The sequence below is a fragment of the Lactuca virosa genome, chromosome 8 (genome assembly GCF_052849685.1).
Source record: "Lactuca virosa cultivar CGN04683 chromosome 8, Lactuca_virosa_CGN04683_v6, whole genome shotgun sequence".
Lineage (NCBI taxonomy): Eukaryota > Viridiplantae > Streptophyta > Magnoliopsida > Asterales > Asteraceae > Lactuca > Lactuca virosa.
The window spans coordinates 283,363,686-283,381,743 of record NC_136433.1 but is presented as its reverse complement, the minus strand read 5'-3'; the positions used below and the strand labels follow the sequence as shown (position 1 = coordinate 283,381,743).

The window sequence follows — 18,058 nt, the reverse complement described above, 5'->3', positions numbered from 1 at the left end:
ATACAACATGCACTGGAATACGCACACCAGTGGCTAGGAGATGGCGGCGGCTGGAGGTAGGGGTATAAGGGTGGCGGCTGCAATGTGATGTAAGGTTAGGGTTTACATGAAAGCCAATAGGAGGGTGACGGGGTTTAACTCGCCTCCAATTCAAACTTCAGTGCATTTGTACAGGATTGCTCCTTGCCTCCACAAATCCTTTTCAATTTAAATCCAATAATTACCAAACAACCCTTGCTTCACGGATTTCTTTACATTTCAAGTCCTAATGTTACAATATAGACCCCAAATTCTGGAAATTATATCATATAACTCTTTATGGCTAACACTGATAAATTATTACAGAATTAGGGCTAAAATAAAATAATATATAAAATAAACTCGGGGGTTTAGGGCTTATTATTTATTTATTTACTTATTTTATTTTATTTATTTTATTTTAAACAGAATGTTACATGTTATCTACAAAAATATGTTAAACAATGTCGTATTTAGAGATGATAGATTTTTTACATATACTATTACTAGTTGTGAGACCCGTATATTATACGGGTCGGGTAAAACAAAAAATTAAATATGAAGGTTTAAACAAAAATTTATTTAAATTTGAAATTTAAAATTTAAAATTTAAATTTCAAAGGAAACATATTAAATACACTAAATGAGTTGTAATATTGTAATTTATTGACTATTTTTAATTAAGGCAGTTATTAATTGAGGTGTAAATGTCATGTGTTAATTAAAAAAAGATAAAAATGAGAAAATGACAAATGAAAAAAACATTTATTAAAAAATATTAGAAAATATCATGTGTCCAAACGAAGAAGAGAATGACATGTCCGAAAAAGTATTTGATTTATTAAGGAGAATTTTTGAATATCATTGTTTATTTTGGACAAAACTGCAAAAATGGTCCCTGTGGTATGCATTTTTTGGGGTATTAGTCCAAACCATGACTTTTTTGGCTTCGTGGTCCTTTTGGACTAGTTTGTATGTGAAAATAGTCCCCCCGAAAATTAAAATGACTATAATACCCTTAGGGTATTTATTTTTTATTTTTCTTTCCTTTTTTAAAAATTTAATATTTATTTATAGGCATGAGCAAACAGACCGAACTGGCCGGAACCGGCCCGACCCGGGAACTGGCTTCGGCCACAATCAAGAACCCAACCACCCCGACGGTTCTACCGGTTCCGGTTCTGGGTCCGGTTTTTGCCGGGTTTTCGATTTTGGAACCGGTCTGATTTGACACGCTTCCTTGCAGGGCTTGTAACTCATTCACTTTTTAACCAAATCAAGCGTTTTTATAGTCTAAACTTAACTCCAAAACCTAAACTATGTGTAGGAAAAAGATTCAGGTTAAAAAAACTTAAATTGAGTAAGTTATGCACATTTGAACAACAAAGTCAGATTACCTTTAATTGATGTAACATAAAAAATTCTGATTTGACACCCTTCCTTGCGGGGCTTGTAAATCATTCAATTTTTAACCAAATCACGCGTTTTTTTAGTCTAAACTTAACTACAAATCCTAATATACATGTAGGAAAAAGATTCAGGTCAAAACAAGTTAAAATGAGTGAGTTATGCACATTTGAACAACAAAGTCAGATTATATTTAATTGCTGAAACATAAAAAAATTTCTGATTTGACACCCTTCCTTGAGGGGCGTTTGTAACTCATTCAATTTTTAACAAAATCAAGCGTTTTTATAGTCTAAACTTAACTACAAATCCTAATCTACATGTAGAAAAATATTCAGGTCAAAAAAAGTTAAATTGAGTGAGTTATGCACATTTGAACAACAAAGTCAGATTATATTTAATTGCTGAAACATAAAAAAAATTCTGATTTGACACCCTTCCTTGCGGGGCTTGTAACCCATTCAATTTTTAACCAAATCAAGCGTTTTTATAGTCTAAATCTAACTAAAAATCATAATCTACATGTTGGAAAAAGATTCAGGTCAAAAAAAGTTAAATTGAGTGAGTTATGCAACTTTCAAACTTTGAGTGAGTTATCCGGTCCGGTTCCCGGTTTTGGGCCGGTTCCAACGACCGGTTCTTACCGGGTCCCGGTTCAAAAAATTGACGAAATTATAGTATCGGTCCCGGGCCGACCGGTTCCATCGGGTTCCGGTTCTGGGACCGGTTCCGACCGGTTCCCCGGTCCATATGCTCATCCCTATTTATTTATTTATTTTAACAATTAAAAAATAATAGAGGACCCACCTCTCTCTCTCTCTCTCTCTCTCAACCACCCCGTATCTTCCAGATTCATGCTTGTCTTCTTCACCTCCACATCTTTAATACAAAGAGTACAACTTTTGTAGAAATCCAATCAACAAATCTTCTATGCTTCTACACCCATAAAATCAAGAACCGGGTGTAGCTCTCAATCGATTAACAACATTGGGTCTTCTTCTTCTTTCCGCCAAAGTGTATACAGAGAGAAAAAAACAGGTCTGTTCCTCACCGCATTTTTTTGGGTCTTCTTCTTCTTCTTCTTCTTTCCGTCAAAGTCTATCACAATCGTAATTAATATCATCGGACCCACAATCTCTTGAAATCAACCACTTAGACCTATCATACTAATGTCTACTGAAAACCTGAAATGAATACTGAGTCAAAGAGAATCGATTGGACCGAAATGAGGCACAATGTCCAGTATCAATTTGGGGAAAACTCGATAAATTAGGAAATACTAGTTATATTCAATTACCTTTACGGAAACACGTTTTCCAATAACATGCAGTTTGCGATTTCGATTACGATGAAGAAGAAGAAAGTTAGACTTAAGTTAAGTTAAGTTAAGAAGGTAGATACATATATACTGCATCAGTTTAAGAAACGAGAATCGAAAATGCAGAGCATGATACGTTGAATTTACCTATTGCGTGGAGTGCAGAGTTGATTGCCATGGATTAGAAAAGGTGTAGTATAAGTAGCTCGAAGTTTGATAAACAAAATGTGTGATGAAGCTAGAGATGAGTGACGAGGAATACATGAAATATGTGAAGACGATGTGTTTGTTGACGGTGATGGTTTGGTGTGTGCATTTTGAGAGAGAGAGAGAGAGAGAAGTGGACCCCTCTTTTTTATTATTAAAATAATTATTAAGATAAATAAATAACTATTAGATTTTAAAAAAGTGAAAGAAAAATGAAAAACAAATACCCCAAGGGTATTAAAGTTATTTCAGTTTACCAAGGGACAAAATCCGCAATAAAACTAGCTTAAAAGGACCACAAAGCCAAAAAAAAATTGAGGTTTGAACTAAAACCCCCATAAAAAATACATATACCATTTTTTGCAATTTTGTCATTATTTTGGATATATTTAACTTTTAATTAAACTTTGAAAAATGAATAATAAAATAAAAATAACATAGAAAGGTCAAATTGAAAAAGAGTTGATTCAGATAATGAGGAATCTGAATCATCGTCGTCATCCCATCCAAGTTCCAACTACTACCAAGTACTACTAGTTCAAGTGCTCTTCTACGGCCGGCCATCATTTTCGCTCTTCCTACTGCAATCTATCGATCAACAACAACAACAGAGATCAAAAACTCAAATGGGTTTCAATCAATACACCAAATTACTCCAAAGTCTCATCAATACCTCTCGATCAAGAACAACAAATTACACTTGTTCTTCGCTATATTCTAATCAATTGAGAAGATCAGTGACACCTTCTTCACCTTCTTCTTCAGATCACCCAAAAACAAATTCATTTTCAACAATATCGAGTTCATCGTATCACCTGAATGGTGGACCATCGTATATGCGAGGAGCTGTTTTCTGGGAACCAAATAAGCCTATGACCTTTGAAGATTTTGAAATGCCTCGCCCTAAAGTCAACGAAGTGCTTATCAAAACCAAAGGTATGATATCAGAAAACAATCCCTTTCTGCTTTCGATTAGGCATTTTTCTTCTGATTTCCGTAGCACAACACTGAAAATTTGTGCCCTAAACCTTTCCTCTAATTTTTGGGGTTTACTTTTGACCAGATCATCATATGCATGTGTCAATTTGTATTTCGAAAAGTTGGAATGCAGTAATTTTGACCATGTATATGTGTCGAATAAGTAAAGAAATTTACTGATTCATATGAAATTATGGCTAGGAGAACTCTCATACATGATTAATTGGATCTTTTACTATTGAAATATATCAATATTGAAGGAATGATCAAATGACACATAGAAGTTAAATTTGTAACTGAATTCGGGAAGTATTTGACAAAGCTTGAAAATTAAAATCATGTGAGTTTGGGAATTTGGGAATTTTGGTTCTCTTATAAAGACATTATATACTTTGAAAGTAAAATCCTATAATAAACAAATCAATAAAACTACATTGCTATTTCTTGCATAATTTAATTTTTTAATTTTTTAATTTTTTTTTCAGCTTGTGGTGTTTGTCATTCCGATCTTCATGTAATGAAGGGTGAACTCCCGTTTCCATCACCATGTGTTGTGGGCCATGAAATCACTGGGGAGGTTGTTGAGCATGGGCCATTGACTGACACTAAAACAATCGAAAGGTTTTTAATTTTTATTTTATTTCTTTTTACCAAAAATCTATGAGAATTTGTATTATGTTTTATCTCATGATGATTTATATTTATTTTATAGGCTTCCTTTGGGAGCTCGTGTTGTGGGTGCATTTATTATGCCTTGTGGTAACTGCTTCTTTTGCACTAAGGTGAACATAGCTTGTAATCGTATTATCTCATTATGATATTATAAATATACATATGCACACATAGATAAGTTTATGTGTGTGCATTTGATTCTTGCAAAACAGGGTCAAGATGATTTATGTGAAGCTTTTTTTGCTTATAATCGTGCAAAAGGTACACTCTATGATGGGGAAACACGTCTTTTTCTCCGTGGAAGTGGTAAGAGTGCGTTAAATTAAATCAAACATATTGAAAATTACATTACTCTTTTCAAACCAAAAAAGGCCTAATAACTTTATTATGCTAACATAATTATTATTTATGTATGCAGGAAAACCAGTGTATATGTATAGTATGGGAGGTCTTGCTGAATACAGTGTGGTCCCCGCAAATGCTTTGGCTATTTTACCTCACACATTACCATATGCTGAGTCAGCGGTAATTGGTTGTGCGGTTTTTACCGCCTATGGTGCCATGGCTCATGCCGCCCAAGTCCGCCCTGGTGATGCGGTTGCTGTAATTGGTGTTGGTGGTGTAGGATCAAGGTGAGAGAATATTATTTAGTGCTGAATGATTCAAACCTCTTAATGGTTAAGAGAAGCTAGGCTTCCTTAACTATTCAGAGGCTGTATCAAATACATCCATCATTTTATTGATTTGGTAACTGATTATGTGGTTGAATTGATAAAAAGTGATAGTTGAGGGGCTAAAATCGTAAAATAGTGAAAGTATGTAATGATTTTTAGTATTTTTGCCCTATGATAAATTTGTTTATGCTATTGAGTTGGATATAAAGGAAAAAGACGTGGTATGTTTTAAATGTTTTTCGTCTTCTCAAGGTGAAGAGAAAGTGAAAGAAAGCTAAAAGTTTAAAATTACAATTTTACCCTTCTTGTGTGCGTTTGTCGTTTCATAAGTTTAGCGAGAAGGGTAGTTTTGTCGTTAGAGAGTTTAGAATGCCTTTTGTTTCCTTTCTTTCTAAATAATGTTTTAAAAATACTTAAGAAAATGACAGGAAAATTAGAGAAATCCAAGGGAAAAAAAGTAAATTAGGGCAAATTTACAAAAAAATAGGATGCATTGTTCAATTAAGTCGTATCTTTCTTATCGAATTTAATATTGTTCCCAACTAAAATCATCAAGAAACAACACCTAATTATTTTATTTCTTTAAATTAGAATCACCACCATTTTTTTTTGGTGTTTTTGTTGCAGTTGTTTGCAAATAGCACGTGCATTTGGTGCATCCGAGATTATCGCTGTTGATATACAAGATGATAAACTCGAGAAAGCTAAAATATTTGGAGCCACTCATGTTGTAAATGCTCGAAATGAAGATGCGGTTTCAAGGATCAAAGTATTTATAAATTATATATATATATATATATCCTTTTCTTTTCTTATTTTCACAACAATAGTTTTGACACGTGTGTTGAAATTATTGGACAGGAAATAACGGGAGGGATGGGTGTTGACACGTGTGTTGAAGCATTGGGAAATCCAAAAACATTTATGCAATGTGTACAAAGTGTAAGAGATGGTGGAAAAGCTGTAATGATTGGTCTTACACTCACGGGAGCTAAAGGTGAAATAGATATAAACCATTTGGTTCGTAGACAGGTATGTCTAATAATATAATTTTTTTTTTGTTTTTATTAAAATACACACATGTTAATTATTATTTAAAAAACAGATTAAAGTAATGGGATCTTATGGAGGAAGAGCGAGACATGATCTTCCAAAACTTGTGAAATTGGCAGAAAGTGGGATTTTCAATCTTGATGCAGCTGTTTCAAGAAAATGTAAGTTTGAGGAGGCAGGAAAAGCGTATGAAGATTTAAACAAGGGAAGTATTATAGGTCGTGCTGTGGTTGAAATTATGTAATTCTGTAAAAGAAATTATTACAATTTATTTCTTTTAACTTTGTTAACTTTTCTGTTTCCATGGATGTTGTAGAGTTTTAATGTTTGATAAAACTGAATCATTTAGAGGCTTTTGATTTGTTGTTGTATCAAAATGACTCATTAAAAGGTGACCTCTTATATCATTCGGTGTACATAACTAGAAAATCGAGTTTGGGTTGTGTAATATTGGGTTAGTGTACTTGTTAATGGGCTCATATTGTGGAAATTGGAATTAATCTTTTTTTTTTCTTACTAAAGAGATTTATTTCCTTTAAAGTTTCAAGTATAAAAATTGGACATTAAAAACATATTTAAATAAGCAAGAAAAATCAAGAGGTTTAAACACTCAAGTGTTAACCAAATGAATATTAGGATAATTTCACTCAATAGTAATCAACTTTTACAATTCTTAGACTTGGGTTTTTCAAATTTTATTATAAAGATTACAAGTAGTAAGTTTCATTTTTGTTTCATTGTTGTCTTTTACAGCATCTGCGTTCTTCTGTTTTCAAATGGGATGATACTGTTTATATCCAACTATTTTGAATTTACTCAAAAATACTAGTTTTCACACTATAACAATATAGAGCTAACCGACAACGTACTAGTACCCATTATACCTCATGACCTACAGGCTACAATAGCTCGTTTACCACATTACCCCTCACTTATCAACTTTTTTACCAATTTGCCTTTAGGCTAAAGCTTTTAGACCATTTCCAATTGATCTTTATTTTTCTTCTTATAAACAGAGTAAAAAAAAAAGGTAAATAAATCATATTTTTTACTACAAAAAATATATTAATATTTTATAGTATATTATATTTTTGTAACTTACATATATTGTCAAACACACCCGTCTACTAATTAAATTTTAACAAATATATATTCTATATTTTTTCATTACAATAATATTATAAATTATATTATCATAAAATTAAATATTTATATATATAATAAATTTTGAATTAATTATTAATTTATTATAAAAAATTATTAAGTAAAAAAGATTATATTTATAACAAATATATATTCTATATATTTTTTAATACGTTTAAATCGAAATTTTTTTTTTTAAAATTGACTGTCTTCATCCATTGTCCTTTCAACCTCAATTGGTAACACTTCTTTTGTAACTTCAATTAGTACGTCAAGGTCACCTTCATCATCGACTACCATATTATGTGAAATAATGCATCTAGTCATTATGTTATGTCGATTTCAATTATAAGCTTTTATAAATATGTTACCCTGCTTCAAATCTTTATTATGTATTTAATTTTTTTTATATGAATTCGATAAATAAGTATTAACTTTTATATTTATGATTAATTAATATAATTTAATATATACCAAGATTTTATAAATATTAAATATTAAAATTAAAATATAACCATTAGATAAAAATAACAAGAAATGTATAGAATAAAAGAGAGACAAAATCGACAGCTGAAACTTCAACTCCATTTTTAGAGAAATTAATGGTGTTCCTCGTTATTGAAGGAATACTATTTATATCTCAAAAAAATAGAGACATAAATGGGGTAAGATGGGAGGAAATGAAAGACAAAATAAGAGAAAAGAAATGAAATTTGGGAATGGTTTAAAGATGCTCTTAGAAAAATGACAAAAAAAACTACTTTTCTACACAATTTAAGGAAATTTTCCCAATAACCACTAATTTTGTAGCACCCCGCTACAAATAAAGAAGGCACTCCGAAGCCCATAGAGCGTTTTCATTTGAAGTTTAAAGTGGGGCCTTGCAAAATGGGTACTCCAATGCAAAATTAACTAGAATATAAGACAAACTACGGAAGACTCTCTGTTTTGGGGGTTGGAAGGCATGTAATTATGAACTGTTTTAGTCATGAAGTGTGTACAATAACATGTTAAGGAGAACATTTTATTTATTTATGATAGGCTGCAAGAAAGACTAGAAAATGTCTATGATACACATTTATTGTACAACATAAAATGAAACAATTCATTTTTGGATAACTTTTTAATCAAGTGTAACATATTTTCCAATGACATAAATGCAAGAAATAGCAATGTACTTCCTATTCCCTTCTATTACAACATTGTACTTTCAATTTTTTTTCTTATTAAAACATTTAACTCTACCCAATAATAGCGGTGTACTTTCAACAAAATTTTCCTTATAAGGACGTTATGCTTTAACAAACTGCGCAATAATAGCAACAAAAAACAGCGTTGTATTGGATCTGCAATGCCACTTCTAAAACTTCCAATCCCTTGGCCTGTGACACATATATATCTTCTAACATCAAGTAACCTTAGACGTAAATCTTTCTTTCATGTTAATATTATATTTACACAAACTGAAATAGGACCTTGTTTGTAAATAGATTCCCCTTCTTCTTCATGAATGCAGCAGCAAAGCTACCAAGTTCAGGGCTTAGACCTAACTTGTTACTACACCGACGAAGAAAAGTAAAGAGTAATTTACACTTTCGTTCCTAAAAAGTTCTCTTGTCAATTTCTTGGATCCAAAGTGTAAAAATCAGCTATAGTAAGGTACCAAAAGTAGTCATTTGATTTGGAAGATAGACGAAAATGGTTTTAAAAACCTCAATTAATGAAACAAATTGAAAGAGAAAAGTTTTAGGGACCAAAATTGCGAAAATAAACTATGCTCATCTACCAAAATGTAAGTTACTATAGAAGTAAGTATCTGATAATAAATGAAAAATGTAATTTACTATAGAAGTAAGTATCTAGGTAATCAGGCTAAAACTCAAAACTCGTAATCTTTAATTCAAGCAGAAAAAAGACTTATAACAAAAAATATTACCTTCACAATAGCATAGATACCAAATATGTCTATTTCTTTGTTGACCAAACTGTGAGCTGAAAATATTTAAAGATTTTATTAACTAACTTCAAAATCATAAAAACAAATTTAGAATTTTTCCATGATGTTCCGTTAAAGGTTACAAGGGATTGAGTAAAGAGGCATATCATCATCCGTTTTGAATAATATGAACACTTAAATAATTAATCCAGAAAAAGAATTATTTGTGTAAATGTAAAGATTTGAAGATCCTAATATTGTAACACAAACCTCTAATCCAGTGAATATTAAAGGCTCCTTTGCTACAAATTGTGTGGTGAATATTGCATCCTTCTATCTTGTTTCTCTCACAGGCTGCAACCTGGATGAAAGATGCAATGTAAATATAAATTGATCCAAAACAGAGACCAAAACATAACATCAGACGATGAAACTAAAGCCATAAGATTGTATAAAAGCTCCATAGGGATTCTCAAGAAAATGTTCAAACCTAGTTATTCGAAACGAAATTCTAAATACTATTAACTTTAAGGAGGCAATAAACACCCATAATTTTTTTTACCATGAACACTTATCTTATTAGATGTAGCGTACCTTCAATACAGATGGCTAAAGTGAACTCAAAAGGCTCTATCTGAAACAAAACTCACTTCAATTGCCACATTTGATCTATCTAATGGTTTTATCATAGTTGCCATGTATGTAACGCAATTAAAAGTAGAAAGTGAATATTTATCAGTTCTAATGCATAAACATCATTTTATGTTAGTATATCATCATAAAAAAATAAGACATTACACATCCTTCTTCCATGTTTGTTTATGTTAACCTTCTAACATATGAGAGTTGGAGTTGAGTGAAGATGTGAACCTATGAAACTGTTGAACATATACTACTAATGGTAAAAATACTATAACCCATTAGAAGAAAACAAAAATAAAAGAGATTCGACCTGGAGATCTCTTAAAAGACCTCCCAACAAACTCCTACCACAATAACGAAGCATTGATGTATTTGATCCTTCTTATAAAAAGTCAAGAAAAAAAATAAGCTTAACTTGATTGGTTTCACTGAGGCAATCCATCTGAACAGTTGTTGTGCATTTTAAAAATCAGACATCTACTGTTACTTACCTATTTCCAACCTACAAACCACATAATTTAAAGCAATCATGATAAAAAATAAATGAAATATTATGGTATAGGATGTAACTAGATTTAAGAATGTTACTCTTTTACCTCATGGCAAGAAGAAATTGAAATCAAATGGGGAGGGAAGAGAGCGAGGACCCTTAGGATTATGGTGTTATCTTTCAGCACATGTGTCACAACTGGCATTTTTGTCAGGAAATTCTGTCATCATGTAAACGTCATCTATCATAATACTTGTAACTCTAACTTGATATCATACACTATGTACACTCTATGACCACACACTTAATCAAGATTCACAAGTGAAGTTCAAAACTTTACACAAAGTATCCAAATAGTCAACTGGGGAGTTGAAAACCCTAGAGATCCAGGTTCAAGTTCATTATGGGATAGGAATTCCTTATTGGGCCTAATGGACCAATAAGCATCCAATTCAACTATATTGGGCTTAGAAACCCTATTTGGATTCTAAATGGACCCAATTCATAAATCTATAACATTTTGAACCATTTGGGCCTAGAATGATTGATTCTAACCCTAATGGGCCTTATTGGGCCATAAGAGAATTAATTAACCCTAATGGACCATAGACTCATTCCTTTGTATCATATTGGGTCGTAAACATCAAGGAGGGCCCAATGGGCCGAAAAGTAAGTTGGGCCTATAAAAATTCGATCAAAGCCAAGGATTTGGGCCGAACACCATTTTTTCATCCCACTAGGCCCATTCTCGGCCCAATGAGCAAAAACAAAAAAAGAAGAAAACAAGATTAATTGTGCACTTGCCACCTCTTTATTGCATGGTGGATCTCCATGCACATCACCTCACTCCCTCTCTCCTCTCTCTTCTTCTTCTCGGCCGAAACAGCTCACACCACCCTCACTCTCTCAAAAATCTTTCAAGAAAATTCTCTCAAACACTCAAGAACATCCTCCTTCCTTCCATCCAAATTTTTGAGAATTCTAAGTGTTTCAAGAAGATCTTCACCAAAAATCATCTTTCCTTGGTAAGTCCTTACATATCCAAGTTGTATAACTTCATTCTTATGTTAAGATCACTCCTTCTAAGCATTTTTGTGATCATACTCTTAGAAAACCCCCATAAGCTCGAGATCTATTCAAGGAAGGCTTGCTAGAGCCGAAACCTCTTCCCTTTCTTCTTCAAATCGAGATCAAACAAGCAAGGTGAGTTCATACCCCCTTGTTTTCGGTTTTTACTTGTTTTTGGGGGAGAATACAAGTGTTTATGTGTAGATCTATGTATATATGCATGTTATGTGTGATTTTCTAGGGTTATGTTGTGATTGTGTGATAAACTCGATGGATCCATGAAACTTCAACAAAAATATGTGAGATTCATAAACAAAAACACTCTAGACACCATACTACAAAGTTAAAGGTGTTATAAATGCCTAAGTTGTGAAAAACTAAACAAAATCTTGTATAAGGATCATTTTTGGCAAATGAACAAAAGTTTGGGGACAAGAGTGACACCTACGGTTTTATAGGGGCTAAAAGGGTATTATTAGCTTAAAAATGAGTTTTTATAACAACCATTTTTTTCTAAGGGTGAAAAGTGTAAAATTTGGCATTTTGGGCCTTAATGTGGGCCTCACGGCTTATTGGGCCCAAATTGCAAGAATATTAGTTTTTGGGGATTAAAATGTTATTTAATTAAAACTTGAGCCAAAAATGAGAATAAACCAGATTACGGGCTGAAAATGACACTATCTCAAGATTTGGAGCAAAAATGTTAATTTTATAAAAATTGGGCCGAAAATGTTATTTTATGCAAATAAGGGCTGAAATTGTAATTTTCTGCAAAAATAGACTGAAAATGTCATTATATGTATTTTTGGGCCAAACCCGTCAATCACTAAACATTTGGGGCGAAAATATAATTTTTTATAAATTTATGGACTAAAATGTTATTTTTAATTTAAAATAGACCAAAATGACTTTTTATGTAAAAATAAGCCTTTAAATGCTCAAATTAGTTCTTAAGGCACCTAAAGGTAATTTTTAATAAATACGGGTTCAAATTATAGAATTTTGACGTATCAAACTAAAAATATCATTATAACGAAACATTGGACTTTTTTTTATAATGCTATGGATAAATAATTCGATTAAACGAAATACAACAATGGTGGGATTATTGGGCCTAGTACTTGTTATATTTGTTTATTAAGCCTTCGTGATCCAGTTACATGTTTATTGGGCCCAATGTATTCATCACATGTCTATTGGGCCTCAGTGACCCAATTACATGCTAAATGGGCCTAATTTAGCTTTTACATGTTATTGGGCCTTAGTGGCCCATTTACATGCTAATTTAGCCTGGAAATAAACGTCTAATGGGCCATAGTTGCCTTTTCTTCATGTTTTTTGGGCCTTATCTTTTCATTTCATACATCATCTAGTGTCGAACTTCTAAATACATATAACATTATACAAATTTATGTGAAAACAAATGGGATCTAGTGAGACGTGTCGGTTGACATCATTGAGTGTATGGCCGTAGCTTGTAGTTATAATCAGAGTCTCCTGGAGGGAGAGCGAGAGTTTGTGTATAGATCTATACGGGGGTGACTCCCCCACACCTGAGCTGTTCGCTACAGTTAGACTAGGCTAGTCTAGGGTGACAAAACCTTGATCGAAAATCCGACGTTTGGAAAAATGCCAAGACAGGCAAATCAGTCGCTATCATGTATGGTTACAACGACTCATATAGAGATCCATTCCCATTAAGACATTACGGAAAATTAAAAACTCGTCAGTCTTAATGATACAAAACAATTCTACAGTGCAAAGACCGTGACATTTTTATAAATCAGAAAATATCGGATTAACAGGGGCAATACTATTATTCAAATACCACTTACTTACAACAGAAATAATACAAAGAAATTTGAACTGCATTCCTATATGTTATTACTATGAAATTCACACATGCATTATACTCGATTTCACATCATTTTTCAGACTTTTTACAGAAAATATCAGATTTGCTGGGTTTTACAAACAATACAAAGACTTTTATTCAAACATGCTTATGAACTCACCAACATTATATATGTTGACCGTTTTCAAAATAACTTGTATTCTCCGGTAATCGTTAAGCAGAAGGACTTTCAAGTGTGTATGGTTTTATTTTGTGTAATGTCACACATCATGCTATTAATACTTTGGATTTATGTAATCTATGACAATGTACTTGATGTGAACAATACCAGTTGTAATATGTAATGTTTGGTGATGAATGTGTTATGTTTCATGTATATTCATTGTGATGATATTTCAATTGATAGTCGCACGAGCCCTTGGACGTTTCCGCCGTCTGGTTCGGGGGTGTGACAGGTTGGTATCAGAGCATTGTTTATAGTGAACTAGCTAGGGGTGCAAACGAGCCGAGCCGAGCCCGAGCCTGGCTAGGCTCGGCTCGGGCTCGTTTAAGTTATATGAGGCTCGAGCTCGAGCTCGGCTCGATTCGAGCTTTCTTTTACTAAGCACGGATCGAGCTCGTAAAGAGTTATACAAGCTCGGCTCGGGCTCGGGCTCGACTCGTTTTTATCTGACGTGCCTAAATAAGCTTAAGCTCGGATCGAGCTCGTTAAAAAGCTCGTTTACTAATACTCTAAATTCATAATTCCCCTAATATGTTTTTATTTTAATATATATAAATAATAAAAAAATATATTATATAAAGGCTCGTTTAGGCTCGCGAGCCTAATCAAGCTTAGTGACATAAGCTTAAGCTCGAGCTCGTTTAATAAACAAGCTTAATATTAAGCTCGAGCTCGACTCGGGCTCGTTTAAAATCGGCTTCGAGTCGAGCAATTAACGATCCGATATCGAGTAGCTCGCGAGTAGCTTGGCTCGTTTTCACCCCTAGAACTAGCATATTTAACCATACTTGATATGCAACTATAAATACAATGACACTAAAACACTCTGAATAAAGTGCATACATTAAAACAATAACATTAAAAGTCTCTAGTGGAAATGGAACGCTGTGATTAAACCCGGGCAGTTATGTAGTTGTATTGGGGGTAATTATAGCCTGATCAACTATATTTATTCAAAATATGACCAACATGTGTTTGGGGGTAATTATGGCGGGAAATTGACCTAGAAACTTACCTCATATCCAAAACTTCTCAGGAATTCAAACATAAATAATTAAAATACTATAGTAGTATTTTGGAAATACTATATGCATACGTGATTTATTTTTTTTACAAACGTCTTACACCCCTCGTGCAGACTTTATGGCGGGATTTCATCATCCTAGGGATCCCTATTTCCCCAATTATGGAAATGGTGGATAGCTAGAACCCGAAGAAGAAACCGAAGAACCCGTGGAAGAACCAGAAGGGGAGCATGAAGAGGAACCCGTGGGAGGATTGGCAGAACGTTTAGCTGACTCGGACAAGGAAGAGGCAGAGGGTAGCGACTCAGATGACTCGGACACAGGGTCCGAAGTCATCAACCCTCCGTACATGGCCAGGTTTCCCCCATACCGAATGGGCCCCAACGGACCTATGCCCCCATGAGCACACAACATTTGGAGATGGAGCCACCAGCAGGGGATGCGACCCCCATTTGGTATGGACTGGAACTATTACGACCTGAGCCACGGTGGACCCGCCGATCGGGCCTTGCCAGTGATAGTAAGGAGGACTCGCGACATCGGCGAGCAGGCGCATGCGACCGCTGGCCAAATGGTGGCCATGAGAGCCGCGATGGAGCGTACGGAGAGGATGACGCACGGGGTAGTCAGGGACTACCAGATGCGTCAGGCAGCGTTGGAATCCCGACTTCTGGACGCCGAGCGCCATCTGGATAGACTTCAACGCGCCTCCACCTCATCATCAGCACCACCAGATCCACCCCACCGCGGCTAGCACCTGTTCATGTGCTCCTATTACGATTTCCATCCCTATGTTTTACTTTATGTACTACCGACCTTATGTTTAAGTGATTACACTACTCATAGGGTCGTCATACTGTCGGATTATATGTTTTCCTATGTACTGTATTCCTTCTGGCAAATTTTCATGTATTAAAAACAATTAGTATTAATGAAAATGTTTTATGTTTTTATCGTGATGTTGTTATCTGCTATGTTTTTATTTCCTTGTTTTATATTAATACATGGAATCACCTAAATGCACACTCGATACGTCGAGCCTATGGAATTCTAAACTCGGAATATGATATGTACTCAACATCTTTCCGTTCTTTGACAGAAAGATGCCTCAAAGACCCAACCGTGGAAACAACGCAACACCAATCCCGCCGGAGATAAACTCGGTTGCATTCCAAGCAGCAGTGTCCGCTGCGGTCACTACAGCGCTTGCGTAGATTCGCAATGGAAACAACGGAGAAGGCAACAGACAGGGAACCGGAAGCACAAATCAAGGAACAAACCACGGAGCCACATAAACATGCACCTACAAGGACTTCACCAACGCCAAACCTCGAACCTTCAATGGAACAGGAGGCGTAATAGCTCTGAAACGATGGATCGAAAAGGTGGAATCAGTTTTTGAAATTTGCGGGTGTCCGGATGGATGCAAGGTCAAGTTTCCGGCCTGCACATTCACTGATCAAGCTCTCTCCTGGTGGAATGACCACATAGAGGCCATGACACTCCCAGTGGCGAACGCGTTGCCATAGGAAGAGCTTAAAGAAATGATGCTGGCTGAATACTGTCCAAGAGGCGAAATTCAGAAGATGGAACAAGAATTGTGGAACCTCACGGTTCAAAACTCCGATACCGATGCATACATAACTAGGTTTAGTGAACTATCTCTCTTGTGTCCCGGAATGATCACCTCAGAAGGGAAAAAGATTGAGAGGTTTATCTGGGGATTGACTGCACCTATCCAAGGGAATGTCATTGCGGCAAACCCTAAGACGTTCGACAGTGCCAAGAGGCCGGCTAAGAAATTGTATGATCATGGAAACAAAAAGGGTGCCAAAACAATAGAAGCAGAGGTTAAGAAAGAAGGTGAGAGCAAGAAAGGGAAAAACAACAAGCGAAAGGGAAAACAGAACTCCGAATAATCAAAGAAACAACAAACTGTGACTGTCCATGCTGCAACTCAAGCTACCACCACACCACATGTTCCAACCTCGTCCACGCCAAATGCTTCAAAGCAGTACTCAGGAAATCTCCCCAAGTGTAACAAATGCAACTTCCACCATCAGGGGGAATGTAGAGAGATGATTTGGACCAGGTGCAACCGGAAAGGGCATATAGCAAAGTACTGTAGGACTCAGCTTCAACAAAAACCGATGCTAAACAACAACAACAATAACAACCACAACCATAACAACAACAACAACACCAATGCTGGGGCCAGTTATACCTGTTACGGATGTGGGAAAACCGGGCATTTCAGGCGTAATTGCCCCAATGTTAACAATCAAGGGGCTGGAGGATCCGGAAGAGTTTTGACTTTCGGACAGGGTGAAGCAGTCCAGGACCCTACCGTTGTCACTGGTACGTTCCTACTTAACAACACCTATGCATGCATCTTATTCGACATTGGAGCAGAGCGAAGTTTCGTTAGTAACAAGTTTAAACATTTACTAAAACAACGACCCCAGAAGCTCAATGAAACCTTCACGGTGGAAGTGGCTAATGGGAAGACTGAATCAACTAAAGATATCTATATAGGATGCACGTTAACACTAAACAACCACTCTTTCCAAATAGATTTGATGCCTGTAAATGTTAGGAGTTTTGATGTGATAATTGGCATGGACTGGTTAAGCCCCCATCATGCTGATATTATGTGTCACGAGAAGGCCGTTCACCTTCATCTTCCCAATCACGAAACCCTAACAATCTATGGAGATAAACCCGACACAAATCTTCGCCTTATCTCGTGTATCGAGGCACAAAAGTGTCTACACATGAAGAACTATACATTCCTCGCTCATGTCGTAGATAAAACCAAGGAAGAGCTAAACATTCATAACATCCCAGTGGCATGTGACTTCCAGGATGTGTTTCCAGAAGATCTTCCGGGAATACCTCCAGAAAGGCAAGTCGATCCGAATCGACCTCGTGCCTGGAGCCACTCCGATCGCCAAATCACCCTATAGGTTGGCTCCCGCTGAAATGAAAAAAATTATCAAGCCAACTGAGTGAACTCCTGGATAAAGGATTCATAAGACCAAGCTTCTCTCCATGGGGAGCTCCGGTTCTTTTCGTTAAAAAGAAAGACGGATCCTTCAGGATGTGCGTTGACTATAGGGAATTAAATAAGCTCACCATCAAAAACCGGTATCCACTTCCACGAATCAATGATCTATTTGACCAGATTCAAGGGGCTAGTTACTTTTCGAAGATAAATATGAGATCCGGTTATCATCAACTCAAAGTCTGAGATGAGGACATTCCTAAGACTGCTTTCCGAACTCGCTACGGTCATTACAAATTTGTCGTGATGCCCTTCGGTCTGACAAATGCCCCCGCTGCATTTATG

At 35.3% G+C, this 18,058-nt stretch overlaps 1 protein-coding gene across 1 annotated transcript; it reads left to right on the top strand.

Annotated features, from left to right (window-relative positions):
• The first annotated feature begins 3,408 nt into the window (after window positions 1-3,408).
• On the top strand, window positions 3,409-6,734 carry LOC145132578 (GroES-like zinc-binding alcohol dehydrogenase family protein). The gene is made up of 8 exons (XM_079067422.1): window positions 3,409-3,886; window positions 4,414-4,549; window positions 4,641-4,710; window positions 4,813-4,906; window positions 5,019-5,232; window positions 5,902-6,043; window positions 6,136-6,306; window positions 6,380-6,734. Exons 1-8 carry the CDS (start codon window positions 3,577-3,579, stop codon window positions 6,569-6,571), a joined length of 1,329 nt encoding a protein of 442 aa, XP_078923548.1. The 5' UTR covers window positions 3,409-3,576; the 3' UTR covers window positions 6,572-6,734.
• The last annotated feature ends 11,324 nt before the right edge of the window (window positions 6,735-18,058 follow it).